Genomic DNA, 15,529 nt, shown 5'->3' with positions numbered 1-15,529 from the left:
ACTTCCTCTCTCTACAGGCTTTCTTGTCTCAGAAAACTACAGCTCTGCGATACATTGGCTCTAGTTGAGCGTCATACTGTGGCGGAAAGGGGATCCGAGACCGGGCGACTCGCTGGGGGTGGCGAGACCCTCGTCCACGTCCGTGTCGCTTCCGTTATTAACCGTGTTGCTGCGGTGACTAGGGCTCTCGTCGCCGCTGATGCTGTCATGGCTATGGTTACTCCGGGGCTCGGGAGGGGTCTGGGAACCGGGCCAGAACTGAGGAACCGGCAAAATGGGCATGGAAACGACGGGTTCGGTCGTACCGTTGGACACGGAGGGTTCAGGAGCCCCGTTGGACGCGGAGCCCTCGAGGACGAGGGAAGGCGGGTCCGTAAGCGTAACCGTGTCCGAAATCACACGCGAACGCGGATAGGTACTACCAGCTGACGTCAGCTGAACTCGGAAAGGCTCACCGTCAATCACGATGATCTCGTCGCCGTTCTTGAGCCCCAGTTGGGCAGGACAGTCGTTGGGGTCGATCTGGGCGTCGTCGTGCCACAACGCAATGGGACGGTTACCAGGCCACTTGTTGATCCATCCCTTGAAGGGGGTGATAGACCATCCCTTGGCTGTGAAGGGCTCCTCGTGGCGGATGAAGGTGAGGGTTATGTTGCCACCCGAGGGGGGCGGGGGGTGGGGAGGAGTCGGGCTACGGTAGATTTTTGGAAGAGGGGTGAACCGTGAGGGTCGACCGGGGGATGGGTTGGGGGGGCTGAGGGAACCGGACATGGTGTATATGGCCGAAGGTGATGAAGGAAGAGGGCGATGGTGTGTTGCGACGTTGAGGTTGCTGACTTTATCAAACTTTTGTCACTGGGACGTGGGTCACTGTCACGATGGATACACTGCAATGGAACGTGGCGAGTAGGGTTGTAGGGCAACTGGTGCATGGTGCATGGTGCAACTCAACACTACTCTGGTGGGCCAATTCCAATCATACGCAGCCAAGGGTAGGGGCGAACCCCTCCTTAGGCGACATAGTTGCATTGAAGCAATACAATCATTCAGTCACTGTCGCAAACGCCTTGGCGAACAAGCAGATGCGTGTTTGTGACATGGTGCGAAACGACCCCGGTATTCTTTCGATTCTTGTGCTACATGCCCACTTATCCCCTAGTCTGCTCCAGGTGCATCATTCTGTCATCCCCAGCAGACAGAACTTCTAACCACTGCTATTCCGTACTAATATCAATATCTACATAACCGATGGCCGCGGCTCATATTCATCAGATCTCGAAACATGTCCTCCTCGCCGCGAATGCCCTCGCCCCATGGCCACCTCTAAACCAACAATCACGCGCTCCAGATCCAGACGACCTAGCACAGCTTCGCCTCCACTATGAATGGGCTAGCCGAACTTGATGGTAGGCTGGACGCGGAGGGACATGATGCCTCCCTGCGTGTCGCGGATCTGGATCACGAGCGGGCCATCGGAGACGGTGGGTGGGTTGCACTGGAGATAGGCTGGAGTTTATAGATGCGAGTTGAGGTCAGGTCAGGTGAGAACAGTGGTGAAGAGAAGATTAGAGTTGATTGCCTTCCTCGACCTTTCTCGAGGAGACACCCAGAAAAAAATAAAAAAATACACAATCTACATACAAAGACCGCCCGCATACGAAGCCTCGTACGCAATATGTACTACGATACAGTACCTGGCGAGCTGGTCCAGCACCGCCTCCCTCGTCACAGCAGACTCTTTCAGCACCTCACCAGGTAGCCTGCAAACTTCTCCCCATCGCTACGCAGCTGCCGCAAAGCCTTCCAAGCTGTCCGAGCGCACAAGGTCACGTGACTCGAAATGGCCAGTGTAGGCCGGTAGAGCTCCGCCGACAACTGGTGAGTGGTGGTTTGTCGGCCCGCTCACATCTCCGCACAGGCCAGCTCGTCTCTTGGTCTCCTGAAAAGCTCATGCTCGACGCGACATGATTGGAGGTTGCGCAACATGAGCACAACCGAACGTCTAGTGAGTCGCTGGGGTGATTGTACTGGCACCTAGACCACGCAGCTTGCCCAGCCCATGCTGGTGAGTCGCCGTAATGCTCAGTGATCCATGCAAGGAATGACTACAAATGCCCAGAAGTGTCTATGTGTGTGTCGCCCGCTTACCTGGACTTGCGCTTCTTGCTATCCTCACCATCCTCGTCGTCGCGCTTCCTCTTCTTCTCCTTACCCTCCTTGACCTCCTTGTCCGCCTTCCGCGCCTCCTTGTCCGCCTTCTTCGCAGCCTTCTCCGCCTTCTTCGCAGCCTTCTCCTCCTTCTTCAACCGCTTCTCCTGCTTCTCCCGCTTCTTGGCCTCCTTCTCGGCCTTGCGTGCCTCCTTGTCAGACAAAGCAGGCGTGGATTCCGAGGTTGCCCGCGTCGATTCAGATGCCGATGCTGCTGGTGTTGATTCTGCCGACTCCTTGGCGGCGCGCTTGGCCTCCTTCCGCGCCTTCTTCGCCTCCGTGTCCTTATTCTCGGCGTTCACGGCGGGCGCATCCGCTCCAAGATCGCCGAGCGCGACCTCCTCGGCATTCTCCCCGAACGACATCTTGCTCCCCTCCCAAGCGACGCCGCCGACATCGACCTTTACCTCCTCCTTCGGGACCGCGAGGCTGCCCTCGCTCATCGTGGGTGTGGCGGACCCGCTCGCCTGCCTCTGAAGCATCTTCTCGCGCAACTTTTGGCGGAAGTAATCGGCGACGGAGAGGGTCGACGTGGTGACGGTCTCGAGCGCGTCCCGCTGCGGGTCGCCGTTCTCGTCGCGGCTAGCCGGCTCGGGCGTCTCCTCGCTCGCGGGCGTCGAGGCTCCCGAAGTCGGTGCGGACGCGGATGGCGTGGGAAGGGAGGAGACGGGAACGCCGAGGATAGCGGCCATGGCGACGGGGTCCTGCGACGCCATCCTCTTGCTTGCGAGATGGCGCTGGCGCGATCTGCTGTCAGCCACATCCATCCGCAGAACTCACGAGATCTTGTTCCGCACCACCGAGGGGCCAGGACTCGACACAGGAGACGGCACGAGTGAGGGCTGAGCACTCGGCGTCACGGTCCCACTCGCACTAGCCGAACGCGCTGCCAGACGCTTGAGCACATCCTCAAGACCGGCACCAGCCTGGCCCGCACCAGCGCTCAGCTCCTTGCCCTCCTTCTGCACCCGCAACATGCCGATACCGCCGTTGTCCAACTTGCGCACGACCGCGATGTGATTTGCGTTTCCGGACGCATCCTTGCCCAGTCCTGTGTTATCCTTCCAGCCAAGGTTGGCCATGTGCTGGACACTGAAACGAGTCTTATCCTCGGACCAGCTCAGGTTACGGGGATCAAGACCGATGCGTTCTGCTATCAGCAAAGTCTTGACTACAAGCTCACGCTTAACCTTGCGCTCTGCGAGTCCCATGTTTGCTGGATGTTGGTGGTTTTTTTGGTGTTGATGGAGAATGTAGTGGTCGTGAGACCTGTCAACAAGTGCGGGGTGGGTGGCCCGGAATCAGAAATTTTGTTGCCATGCCGCTCTTTCGCCACCCAACATCCGCCAACATTGGCCTTGCTAGACTTACTCTTCATCCATCCGCCATCTCGGCAACCCCTAGACCTTGATAAACAACCCCAAGCACAAGTTTAGATACAATGGTGAGCAGCGCAAAACTATACATGTCAGAGCCATGCTAACATTCACAGCCCCAGGTCAGTTTTCAGTCGCGGATCGCCAGGGACCCAAACAGACATTAATGACCAGAATGACTACATGGACGAGCACCGTCGCCGGCACGGTCGGCGTATGGACCACGAGGAGAGGAAGCGCAAGCGCGAGGCACGTGAGGTGCACAAGGCCTCTGCCGTGACGCAGAAGATGGTCGGTCACAAGGCCAAGATGCTGCACAAGCGCCGGCACGCCGAGAAGGTGCAGATGCGCAAGAAGCTCAAGGCGCACGACGAGCGCAATGTCAAGCAGAAGGACGACGGGGCTGTCCAGGAAGGTGCTTTGCCGACGTACCTGCTCGATCGCGAGGGACAGAAGGACGCCAAGGCGCTGTCGTCGGCCGTCAAGGACCGGAGGAAGGACCGCGCGGCAAAGTACTCGGTGCCGCTGCCCAAGGTTCGCGGTATTGCAGAGGAGGAGATGTTCAAGGTCATCAAGACGGGCAAGAGCAAGCAGAAGAGCTGGAAGCGTATGGTCAACAAAGCGACGTTTGTCGGCGAGAACTTTACCCGCAAGCCAGTCAAGCTCGAGCGGTTCATCCGTCCCATGGGTCTGGTGAGTACAAGTTGAACGCCGAGCGGGACGTGTACGTCCGCGGCGTTGTGTTGCCAGATTCCGCGCGAACAGCTCCCACCTTCTGCAACTCGAGCTGACTCCAGCGTATGAACAAGGCCAACGTCACGCACCCCGAACTCAAGACGACATTCCAGCTTCCCATCCTCGGCGTGAAGAAGAACCCTCAGTCGCCACTGTACACCTCTCTCGGTGTGCTGACAAAGGGTACGATCATCGAGGTGAACGTCTCCGAGCTGGGTATGGTGACGACTGGCGGCAAGGTTGTGTGGTCAAGTAAGTCGTTTTGCATAACAACGCTGACAGCAAGAGTACGCCCAGATTACCAACAACCCAGAAAACGACGGGTGCATCAACTCTGTCCTCCTCGTCTAGACTTGTACTGTATCATTCTATTCCCATGCATCGATCGCCAGAAGGGGAACAAGGGGCCACTGATCGCTTGTCACGGTCGTGGCAGTCGTCTGTGACGAGACGATAAAACACGTCGACCAGTTGTTCATTCACTCACTCAATCACTCCACTCAAAATGAGCGAGCCGAGCCCGGCTCCGATGGACAACGCCTCCCATTTCGAGGAGCAGCTATTGCGCGTCATAGCCCGCCAGAACTTACAGGACGGCGAGCGTGCGCGACCCTCCTCTCCAGCTGATGCCAGTCGAGGCCCTCAGCTCGCAAGTGACGGACCTACACGCCAAGCTGCGTGCGATGGGCTCCAACTTGGCGACCCCACCCCTCCTGCCCAAGGCTGAGACGGAACGGATGCCGGACCCCCTCTCCCGCCTCGAAGCCCGCATGGACAGGCAAGACGCGCAGAGTAAGCCTCCACCCCCCGCCAGCATATCTAACCAGTGCGCGCCCTCACCCTCTCCATCCAGACTCTAGCGGCCAAGATCTCGGAACAGAACTCGCAGCGTAAGTCTCCTCCAAGCGGTGCTGAAGCAGGATGTACGCTAGATTCAGGACAAGCTGAACCCAGTCGCAGTTATTATCGCGTCACGACCAGACAGCCAGATTGCTGCTCTAAGGGCCGAGTTGGGGGATATGGGGCGGTGGTGTGAGCGGTTCAATTCGGCTCACCACCGGACGCTCGCGCGGTGTGCAGAGCTTGAGGTTCGGCTGGGGGCTGCTAATGAGGAGGTGGCGCGATTGCGGGATGCTGCCCGCGTAGCCCCTGCGCGGTCTGAAGAGCAAGAGCAGGAGAAGGAGAAGGAGGTAAGTGGGATGGAACACGGATGGTTGTCGAAATGTCAGCTGAGACCAGAAGGGTCACACCCCTGTCCATCGCCAGGTCACCGTCGTGCGCCAGGAATGTACTGGCAGCACAAGAAGCCGGGCCAGACGCACCTGTAAGCCTTCACGGGGCAAGGCTCACGATAGCTGGCCGCAAGACATCCTCGCTTCCATTACCATCGCCCAACTAAAGCTCGCCAACAACGCTGCCTTGTGTAGTTGTTCCACCCACGTACATGTTATCCGCGCCTCATCACAATGTCCACGCCAACCCGTCATCGCACCCATCTGCTCCCTCAATACACATACATGCTACGAATTATCGAACAATGCTACATGACGACACAGTCTTTGTCCTTCTTCGAGCCGCTCCCGCTCCCAACACCTCCTCTCCGCCGCGACTCCTGCTTGCCAACAAGCTCAGCGTATCGAACCTGAAGGTCAACCAGGTACGGAGAGAGTGTCGTCACCCTCTCACCTCCTCGGTCGGGGTCAGTAATCCCTTGTCGTGCCGCGTCTTGAGCGACTTGATCGTCGACTGCATCTCGTCGTTCGCGCGCCTGCTGTCAGCTTCAATCCTAACACAACAAATCCGACTCACTTCTCCTCCTTGCTCTTGACGAAGGGGACCTTGACGTCCTGTCCCGCACGCTTCATGGCCGCGGCAGCCGCCGCCGCGCGCGCCTCGACTTGGGCCGTGGCGGGCTGCGCCTTGGCTGCCGGCGTAGCGGGTTTAGGCAACGGCTTTGTCTGGTTCCCGAGGAGGCGGGACATGGCGCTCTTCCCCGCTGGAGGGGCCTTGGCGACAGGTGTGCCGGATCGTGAACTCGCCGGCGTGGCGGTACATGAGTGTACTGGCGCATGGCGGTGCTGTGGGCAGAAAGAGTGTGCGCACGCGTCGCACTTCATCTGCACGACGAGGACCTTGCTGCAGCCGCGGCGGTAACACACTTCTCCTTTGTCCTTGCGTTGGCGAAGGAGCGCCTTCTTACGCGCCTCGCCGCCCTCGACACCGGTACACGTGCCGGAGAGGATGTGTCGCTCGACGGCCTCATTCGGGTCCATGCTTCCCTGTGCGTAGTTGACGACCTGGTCACACATCGGGCACTGGGGCGCGATGCGGTCGACCATCGATGGCGGGAGAGGCGCCGTGCATTCATGCGATGAGGGAAGGAAGTGGGGCTGACAGAAGGCCTTCTTGCATGCGGGACACTAAGGTCAGCGACAAGATGTCAGGGAAGGGAAGGCTTGGCGCGGAGGATGGGGTAACTCACGTAGAAGGGGAGGAAGTCGTGCAGGTTACACGCGCGGTGGTGACACGCCGTGCCGAGGAACATGAGCTCGTCGCGGGCCGACGGCGTCGGTGAAGGTGATGCGCTCATGGTAGTGGTAGATGGGAAGTCGTGGCGCTGCTGCGGAAGGGAGATGAGGTATCGCGGTGGCCAGAGGTGTCTTTATGCTGGTATGAGCAGAAGAGATGAGGAGACCAGTAGATGATGAAGGCCTGTAGTTAAATGGACAATGGACAAAGTTCTGTGTCAGCAAAGCTTGAAAGCGACGCGCGGTCAAAATGAGATTGTTGATGGAATCATCCAGCATGTGGATACTCTAAACAAGTGGTGACGCGTTGCTTACTTGTTTGCCACTACTATCTCATTAATTAGTGATCCATTAGCGGAATCAGATTTGTATAACTGGTCGGCGATGAGGCTTAGTCAGCGGACTTGGATATTTCAGGTTGTAGGAAGCACTCTGTCAGATTGGCTGCGGGATGGACGCCCGTGAATCCCACGAGGCTCCTGGTTCGTCTTATTGCAAGGTGATGGCCCACTCCAGGCGTTGGTTTGGGTTGAGGAAAGCGGAGGGGGAGCTGGATGCCCTGGAGCATGGTAGGCTTGTTGACACGAGAAGAGGAACACAAGACGGATAACCGTGCCCGCGTCGAGGACAGATGCCACGCTCCCCTAAACCCGCGATCAAGCCGGGCGTGCCCCAGCTGTCGCTCAAGGCTCGTCCCTTGTGAGAGTGACTGCCTGATTCAGCTCGCAACGTCTGACCATGACCCGCCAGGCATTCTTCATTGTCTGGGGCAATGTCCTGGACCCGGGACCCATCCATTGGTCTAATGTCCCATTCCCGTCATGGCATGGTGTTCTCGCCTCGGTGTCCATAGATACATGTTTGTTCATACACAAGAAGCATACCATATTGGCAGATGTCGACTACTGACGTTGACAAGACAATGATACGCGAGCGCTGTTGCCCACCCCTAGCGAGAATAACTTGCCCAAGCGACTGCCAACAGAGGGCGGCTCGTGTCAGCATGGGGGGTGGCTGGGCACAACCAGTACCAACATGGTACGGACGAGTACGCCGAAATCATTCATCCGGTACCTATGTTACTAGGTCGGTTGCCGGAAACCATTTCGGCTCTTTCCCAGCGCCATCATGTCGAGGCCGCCAACATCGATGCGGTCCTCAGCAGCAACCGCCAACCGAGCCGGTCATTTACTTAACTTGCGTCTCCTCATACTAATCTCTACATTGTATCAGAAAATAACCCATGTGTGTCACGTTGATGGATGGCTATTGATTCTTTTATCAGGTTTTAGTCTATACTTTATCCTCTATCTTATCACAAACCCCCTCCATGTCGATCAGCAAGTAATCGTACTCGTCATGTCCTTGACAAGAATTCATCCTTCTAAGACGATGTGTAAACAAAACACGATCTCATGGTCGCAAGACTCGCTGCAGCGCTGGTCAACACCCTTGCATGGAAGGACTACGGGAGCGACTACGGGGAACTAAGGCATGGCCACAGAGCGTGGTAGCACACTACTTCTTGGCGCCGGCCTTGGTGGCAGACTTGGTGACCTTGCCGCCCTTGCCGTCAGTCTTCTCGACCGACTTGATGACGCCGACGGCAACGGTCTGGCGCATGTCGCGAACGGCGAACCGTCCCAGTGGTGGGTACTCGGTGTAGGCTGTGCGGGTCAGCATGGGCGGAGGGATATGTCGAGGCGGAAACGTGTCACGTGCACGTCACAGGAGACGTGCTCCACACGTTCAAGATCACGTGCCCTCAATTTGACTCACTCTCAACACAGATGGGCTTCTGCGAAACAAGCTTGACGATGGCGGCGTCGCCCGACTTGATGAACTTGGGGCTGGCCTCCATGACCTTACCGGTACGGCGGTCGATCTTCTCAACGAGCTCCTCGAACTTGCACGCAATGTGGGCGGTGTGGCAGTCGAGGACGGGGGTGTAGCCGGCACCGATCTGGCCGGGGTGGTTGAGGACGATAACCTGGGCGTTGAACGAAGCGGCCTCCTTGGCGGGGTCGTTCTTCGAGTCCGAGCAGACGTTGCCACGGCGAATGTCCTTGATCGAGACGTTCTTGACGTTGAAGCCGACGTTGTCTCCGGGGAGACCCTCGGGGATCTGCTCGTGGTGCATCTCAACCGACTTGACCTCAGTGGTAACGTTGGTGGGGGCAAAGGTGACGACCATGCCGGCCTTGATGATACCGGTCTCGACACGGCCGACGGGGACTGTGCCGATACCGCCGATCTTGTAAACGTCCTGGAGGGGGAGACGGAGGGGGCGGTCGGTGGGGCGGGTCGGGGGGTCGATGGCGTCGATGGCCTCGAGGAGGGTCTTGCCCTTCGAGACACCGGCCTTGGTCTCCTTCTCCCATCCCTTGTACCAGGGCATGTTGGTGGTGGCCTCAATCATGTTGTCACCGTGCCAGCCCGAGATGGGGACGAAGGGAACCGACTTGGGGTTGTAGCCGACCTTCTTGATGAAGCCCGAAGCCTCCTTGACAATCTCGTTGAAGCGGGCCTCCGACCACTTGCAGGTGTCCATCTTGTTGCAAGCAATGATGAGCTGACGGACACCGAGGGTGAAAGCGAGGAGAGCGTGCTCGCGAGTCTGGCCCTCCTTGGAGATACCAGCCTCGAACTCGCCGACACCGGTGGCGATGATGAGAATGGCGCAGTCAGCCTGCGAGGTACCCTGGATGTTAGCCAAAGGTCAAGGAATGTGGCGGGGGAGGCAAATGCCGCGGTGCCGAGTAGTGCAGTTTTACTCACGGTGATCATGTTCTTGATGAAGTCACGGTGGCCGGGGGCGTCAATGACGGTAACCTGGTAGCGGGGGGTCTCGAACTTCCAAAGAGCAATGTCGATGGTGATACCACGCTCACGCTCGGCCTTGAGCTTGTCAAGAACCCAGGCGTACTTGAACGAGCCCTTGCCGAGCTCAGCAGCCTCCTTCTCGAACTTCTCAACGGTACGCTTGTCAATACCACCGCACTTGTAGATAAGGTGGCCGGCTGGATGTCAGCATTGCCTAAGGAATCCATTTACTAGTGGTCGACTTTCCGGAGTCGACGTGGCCAATGACGACGACGTTGATGTGGAGCTTGTCCTGGAGAGGTTAGATGGTGACCAGAAACGTTGTGGTGGCGAGATAGGGGCGATGAGTGGGGAGGGGTTGGGTGGTAGAACTGTGGTTTGGTCTGCCGCAGTGCGACGACCGAGTGTGTAAAATTTTCACCTACCTTGCCCATTTTGAAAGTTTTTTGGTTTTGGGGAGACTGCGTGTCAGTACGAGCGTAGATAAGAGTTGATAAAGTAGCCCAGAGACATGTCGGGGGATGGAAAGGGAGGACGAGAGGTTGGTCAGGTGGCGGTACCGCGTACGGCGACGAGCGTGCCTGCCTGCCTGCCTGCCTGCCTGCCTGCAGCTGCACGGCGTCGGAGAGTGTGGGAAGGGCGCAACTGATTGGCGGAGCAGCGAGTCGTGAAGCCAGCGGTGATTCAAGTGTTGTAGATGTGTGATGTTTGGATGGGGTGCGGACCAGTAGTACTCACGAGGAAGAGTAGAGGGAGAGTGGGGTGAAGAAAGACGAAAGCGACAACGCATCGCTTGAAAAGGGATGGGACAGCGATGGCCATTTCGCATTCTCAGGGTCCCTCTTCACCTATAATGCCGGAAACACCGTTGTGGCACAAGCCCTTGCTGAAATCCATTCATGGGTTCGTGTCTGGATTTTGAAAGTCCAAGCTCCGGATACTCACAAGAGCCAATCACAACATTTCATTGTTGTAATACCCTAATCGATCGCCGTCATATGACCACCAAAAGTAAAATGCCCAGCCAGGCACTAGATCGCGTCTCAACAACAGGTGACGGGCATGTGGCAATGGATTCTGATTCAGCTTGGACTGTTGTAATCCATTGGTCGTTACAATGGCCCATTCGGCACCACTCGGTCGTCCGTTATCAGCATGAGCCAGCTTTGCTTCATCCTTCTCTACGCTTACCCCTCTGGCACAAGCAATGACATGCTCCCATGCTCACTTTCTAACTGGCCTCGTGCACCTCCAGCCCACTCGCAACAACTGGAGGCAGCACACGCCACTGATAAAGGGGCGTGCAGGACCGATGTACAATGCTGGTCCAAGCGTGGGGAAGTGTAGAGAACTGACATTGTGACATTTGAGCGCACGGGGCCAGTGGACTCTCTCCACAGGCTCAGCTGCGCGAGTGACCGCACAGGCGCATCGCTACACACAGATCCACCATGTCGATGGGGCTAGGACGATTATGTTTACAGGGTCATTACATCAGAACTACCAACTGCCACCACCGCTGACCAGGTCTGTTCACTTGATCACTGCAAACTTGCACTCGTGAAGTGAGCACCAACAGGAGATTCTCACAAGCTGTGGATGATGCTAGGTCTCTCGCGGCCACTCGGTTGCCTCTGCTGATCGGCCATTGGAAATGGCCGACATCCTGTCTGAAGAGTCACTTCGTTAACTCAGGGGGTGGCTTGGCATCCTGAGAGAAAACTTGCTCTCGCTCATACCACTCACGCTGAATGGGAACAGTGCGCGCTTCAGAGGGTCATTCTGAGGGAATGACTCTTGGCGCTACTATTATCAGTCTAAAATATGCAAGTGATATACCAGGATTGACAGGCCCAAGACCATTGTCCTCCTCAACCTCGCTGATACCTGGATACACCACTCCAAGACGCCTGATGGGGGGAGGAGCTTGGTGACGTTTGGTCCGCAATTGCCCCTCGCTCAGCTACTCAACAAGTTGAGGTTGAGAAAGGGCGACGCTCAGAGTTGGCACAATCTCCACCTGTAGCCAGTTGCACCAGCCTCCACCAAAGAGGCTGGGGTCCAACAGGGCAATGCAGCCGCCTACCTGGTGGTGGTGGTGCATCGATGATCTCTCAGTGCTTGGCATGCTTGGAAGTGATCAGAGGATTCCTTCCTTCTGTGAAGTGACTACACGCTCAGTTGAGTTTGGGGCCATAGTCATAGTTTACTGGTACAACATAACACTAAAACAGTAGAGGCGGTTATGGGGTCGTTAGGAGGGAGTCTCGGCTCGTTAACCCTGGCTACGCCATCCAGGTGGTCGCCGATGTGTTGGCAGGGCTATCGAACGAGCTTTAACCGCGGATTCGCTGCTCTTGAAACTCACCATGCCGAGACGACATAGTCCATGACCTCCTTGGCCAAGAGCAGACCACACATTCATCATCTTCTATGTAATCCTCCCATCTAAGCCTGATGTGTGACTTTGTTGGGTGCGTGTGATGTATCGGACCCTTTGCGGAGTCTGGCGAGGGAGGGTCAGTCCTGTAGGCGACCTGCTCTCGCCACCACAAAAATTTCCTGGGTGAGTACTCACTAATACAATCATTCCATACATTCCGGGCATGTCGGTGGCTGCACTGCCTGTCACCTCATCCCTTTGTACGCGCCAATAACATTTGGTAGAATCGGGCACGTACCAACCATCGTCCCGGATCCGTTCTGACTCGCGAGGTATTGAGAATCACAGGAACCCGCTTCGAAACACGATCCTCTGTGCCTGAACTTGGCCCCCAGAGCTATGATGCGGGCGCCTCGAAATTTTCGAGTGCTGCCACCCAGACCAGACGCTTCTAGCACTACAGTGTTGATGCTGCAGACGCGTTGATGCGATTGCCCGGGCCTCCCCCTGCCCCATGCTACTTGGTTATTGCGACGCTCAGGCCATGTTAGCCACCTCCATTCTCCCCATTGCCCATGCAATGGCCACCATACAGGTGCCTATGCATCAACCTCCGGTTCCATGCCATACCAACGTCACAGTATGCTACGGGGCCACGATCAGGCTGCAAACCTTGCCAGAGTCCTCTTCATTAAACGCCGGGTGGTCTTTACCCTTGCTTATGCGCGCACAAGGAGCGTCACGGCTCGCGGAGGGGAAGCGTTCCAAATGCGAACATGAGCCCCCACATCTTCATTCTGGGCCGCCGATACCCGATGCAGAGGACCACATTCATGACAGGGGGATGAATGCAGATCTTCCCGTTTCGGAAGATTAACGGAACATGCTGTTTATCTGACCTGACCGTTACAGGATCCATAGCATTGGCAAGCTCAACTTGGGGTGAGTGGCACATTGGAGTGTGGCAGATCGTCGGATCGTCCAAGGGCGTGAGGGGAAACGTCTCTTTGGACGTGATTCACTTTACAGCGATCTCTGGGAATTAGGGGACAAGCTTAGCTGATCGGCGGATCAGCAGAGCACTTGCAATGGCCAGAAACTACTATGATGCTAGATCTGTTGCGCCATTGCGCCCTCCCTCACTCCCCCATTCATTCACGTCTGCACTAGCCAAGTAGTAAGAGATCCCACACTGTACTCCTCCCCGATTTCAAGAGATGGGACACTAGAGAACACCAGCTGACGGCTGAGTACGCTTTGAACGGCGCACAGCGCTCGCGTAGTTCCCCTGTCGACTTGATTACCATGAAATAAAACTTGACCTCGTGCTTTAAGACGCTTTAGCTCAGTGGGAGAGCGAGCGAGTGAAGCTCCAGCACCATTCGTTCGGTCGTGTGTTCAATCCACACAAGCGTCAGAAGCCAGTTCCACCTGATAATGTGGCAGATCTTTTGGTTGTTTTTGGAGCCGAGTCCCACAATTGTCGGCTGCAGTAATGCATCTCTCAGTGCAGATAGTACCATGGTGTTCCCGACATCATTGCTGTCGGTTAGGGGAAATACGCTTTATGACCGCCCCTCAACAATAGATACGCTAGTAGCGCCTTGGCACCCCCCTGATGGTTTGGACTCTAGAGCACGCAGTCACATTTGGACATGTTCAATTGTCATCTATCTCGTCTGAATATATCTGGAATAGCCTTCTGCATGCGTTTTGTATACCCGGGTCACCTGTTTTGGCAGGAGGATTCGGGCCCCATCCAACTCATCACGTTAGCGATTTGCTTAACCATCCGAGCTGTCGAGTGCTCCAACGGTGGCAAGAACATCACTACCACGACTGCGATCGCGATTTTCCTTGTCCGCGCACGAGAGCTGAACTTCAATGACGGTCCCAACCGACTCACCGGCATCACGATGACCATGTCTCAACTGTGCAGTTCGGCTCTGGGGGCCGGATGTTGGCGCACGACTGTCACGCGGCTCTCTTCACTACCGAGTGGGGTACCGGGATTCGTAACAAGTTCGTGCCACTTGGGCGCCAGAACCACCAACGGCCGCGTGGAACTCCTGCTGGCCAATTTCCATCAAGGCGTTGCGGTACCCCGTGATCGAAATGATTATCCGCTTGGCATTGCCTGCTTTGGAGCACCAACTCGGCCCCGTTCAAGACCATCGCCTGCTTAGGGGGCGGACGCCCTAACACTCCCGGCCTCGTTCAACTTTTCCCAGAGTGCCCGCGCACCGTACAAGTTCAACGCGCTCACCAACCGAGAGCTGCTGAGCTGCTTCATCACCTCACTCCGAAGGAGGTGGTACGGCATCAAACTCGCAAATAATCAAGTCGGTTAGGAACAGTGCCGCCGTCGTCGTCGACCAGTCACGTCGAACTAACCAGCGAGGCCCCGCTCCCCTCTCGTCACGGCCAACTAACGTAGTTGGCCACAGCTTCCCTCTTCCACAGGACGACCCGAACGTCGGCAACCAGTGTGTTGTGCTGCGAAGCGGAGACCGTGACGAGGACGAACAGCGACGCATCAAGGATATGCAACAAGAGCCTCGGTACATCGACAACATGGACAGTAAGCAGTGCCTTGCGTACAACGCTCGCGAAAGCTGCATCCAGAAGAAAGCTGCTCATGAGAAGCTTGCCAGCCTCCGAGCTCAGGTAGGGGACGCAGAGCAGCGGTATCTCGAACACGCCCGCCAGATCTCACGCCGCAGTGCCAAGAAGGCTCAGGAGAAACATAGCAACGGTGACCCGAAGGCCACGTAAGAGCAGTTGTAGTTAGAATCAAATACAGGAGTGGGCTATCATGTCGTGTTGGCATGAAGCACTTCCAAGAGGATACCGATAGTACATACCATGCGTCTTTTGAAACGACCGATTTGCCAAATTCTCATGCAACGGGAAGGGAGGCTGCTGGCTCTAGGGACAAGGTACTGTCGCAGATGGGGGTGCGGATGAGAGAGGGTAGTCTATCGACGACGAGGGGATGGGTTAATTGGAAAGGGAGAAATGGGTGACTATATACTGAAATGACTCAAGAACAAGGCATCCCAGCTTTTGCCCCCCCACATCGCCACTCCCGTCTAGCCCGTCTGTCTGGGAGCGGTTTGGCCCCACAAAACACGTTTGTGTCGAATCAAGGACGAGAAGCAGAGGCCCAAGGGTGTAATCACTGTTGATCAACACTGTCAGGAATCAATGCTGCCCCGATTCCTCCTCTGCCTTGCAGTGTGAACGCTTAGTCAACGTCTCCCTAGCTCCATGGCGAAGGGAAAGAGCTGCTATACAACTGGAGTCTTGTCTCGTCTATTGGGGCCCTCCATCCATTTACGTTCGACAAGCCCTCACCCCAACAAGAAAGAAAGTGGTTCGCCCACTTGCTATAGCTTTACAGCTCGTGCGTCAGGAGCTATCAGGCCAATTTGGTTTATCGTCTCGCCCGATTTATGAAAGGCATGTTAGGTAGC

At 56.5% G+C, this 15,529-nt stretch overlaps 7 protein-coding genes across 7 annotated transcripts; 3 read left to right on the top strand and 4 right to left on the bottom strand.

The window, feature by feature from the left end:
• Positions 1–60: 60 nt before the first annotated feature.
• CcaverHIS019_0310290 (uncharacterized protein) lies at positions 61–771 on the bottom strand (the record flags this gene model as incomplete). Its single annotated transcript, XM_060599540.1, has 2 exons — positions 61–425; positions 456–771. 2 exons carry the CDS (start codon positions 769–771, stop codon positions 61–63), a joined length of 681 nt encoding a protein of 226 aa, XP_060456224.1.
• Positions 772–1,390: 619 nt separating this feature from the next.
• CcaverHIS019_0310280 (uncharacterized protein) lies at positions 1,391–3,419 on the bottom strand (the record flags this gene model as incomplete). The annotated part of the gene is made up of 5 exons (XM_060599539.1): positions 1,391–1,506; positions 1,642–1,694; positions 2,149–2,955; positions 2,989–3,358; positions 3,392–3,419. 5 exons carry the CDS (start codon positions 3,417–3,419, stop codon positions 1,391–1,393), a joined length of 1,374 nt encoding a protein of 457 aa, XP_060456223.1.
• Positions 3,420–3,649: 230 nt separating this feature from the next.
• On the top strand, positions 3,650–4,670 carry NSA2 (uncharacterized protein; the record flags this gene model as incomplete). The annotated part of the gene is made up of 5 exons (XM_060599538.1): positions 3,650–3,652; positions 3,701–3,706; positions 3,759–4,277; positions 4,382–4,571; positions 4,606–4,670. 5 exons carry the CDS (start codon positions 3,650–3,652, stop codon positions 4,668–4,670), a joined length of 783 nt encoding a protein of 260 aa, XP_060456222.1.
• A 154-nt stretch (positions 4,671–4,824) lies between these two features.
• On the top strand, positions 4,825–5,718 carry CcaverHIS019_0310260 (uncharacterized protein; the record flags this gene model as incomplete). Its single annotated transcript, XM_060599537.1, has 6 exons — positions 4,825–4,921; positions 4,953–5,111; positions 5,147–5,242; positions 5,274–5,509; positions 5,559–5,643; positions 5,675–5,718. 6 exons carry the CDS (start codon positions 4,825–4,827, stop codon positions 5,716–5,718), a joined length of 717 nt encoding a protein of 238 aa, XP_060456221.1.
• Positions 5,719–5,859: 141 nt separating this feature from the next.
• CcaverHIS019_0310250 (uncharacterized protein) lies at positions 5,860–6,909 on the bottom strand (the record flags this gene model as incomplete). Its single annotated transcript, XM_060599536.1, has 4 exons — positions 5,860–5,961; positions 6,006–6,087; positions 6,129–6,739; positions 6,802–6,909. The coding sequence occupies 4 exons, from the start codon at positions 6,907–6,909 to the stop codon at positions 5,860–5,862; spliced, it is 903 nt and encodes a 300-aa protein (XP_060456220.1).
• A 1,456-nt stretch (positions 6,910–8,365) lies between these two features.
• On the bottom strand, positions 8,366–10,492 carry TEF1 (translation elongation factor EF-1 alpha; the record flags this gene model as incomplete). The annotated part of the gene is made up of 6 exons (XM_060599535.1): positions 8,366–8,514; positions 8,627–9,548; positions 9,626–9,867; positions 9,902–9,962; positions 10,096–10,131; positions 10,409–10,492. 6 exons carry the CDS (start codon positions 10,490–10,492, stop codon positions 8,366–8,368), a joined length of 1,494 nt encoding a protein of 497 aa, XP_060456219.1.
• Positions 10,493–13,759: 3,267 nt separating this feature from the next.
• On the top strand, positions 13,760–14,828 carry CcaverHIS019_0310230 (uncharacterized protein; the record flags this gene model as incomplete). The annotated part of the gene is made up of 2 exons (XM_060599534.1): positions 13,760–14,075; positions 14,491–14,828. The coding sequence occupies 2 exons, from the start codon at positions 13,760–13,762 to the stop codon at positions 14,826–14,828; spliced, it is 654 nt and encodes a 217-aa protein (XP_060456218.1).
• Positions 14,829–15,529: the final 701 nt, after the last annotated feature.

This window comes from Cutaneotrichosporon cavernicola (assembly GCF_030864355.1).
Source record: "Cutaneotrichosporon cavernicola HIS019 DNA, chromosome: 3".
In the NCBI taxonomy this organism is placed as follows: domain Eukaryota; kingdom Fungi; phylum Basidiomycota; class Tremellomycetes; order Trichosporonales; family Trichosporonaceae; genus Cutaneotrichosporon; species Cutaneotrichosporon cavernicola.
Note: the sequence above shows the minus strand (reverse complement) of the source record. Positions and strands in the feature narration are given on the sequence as shown.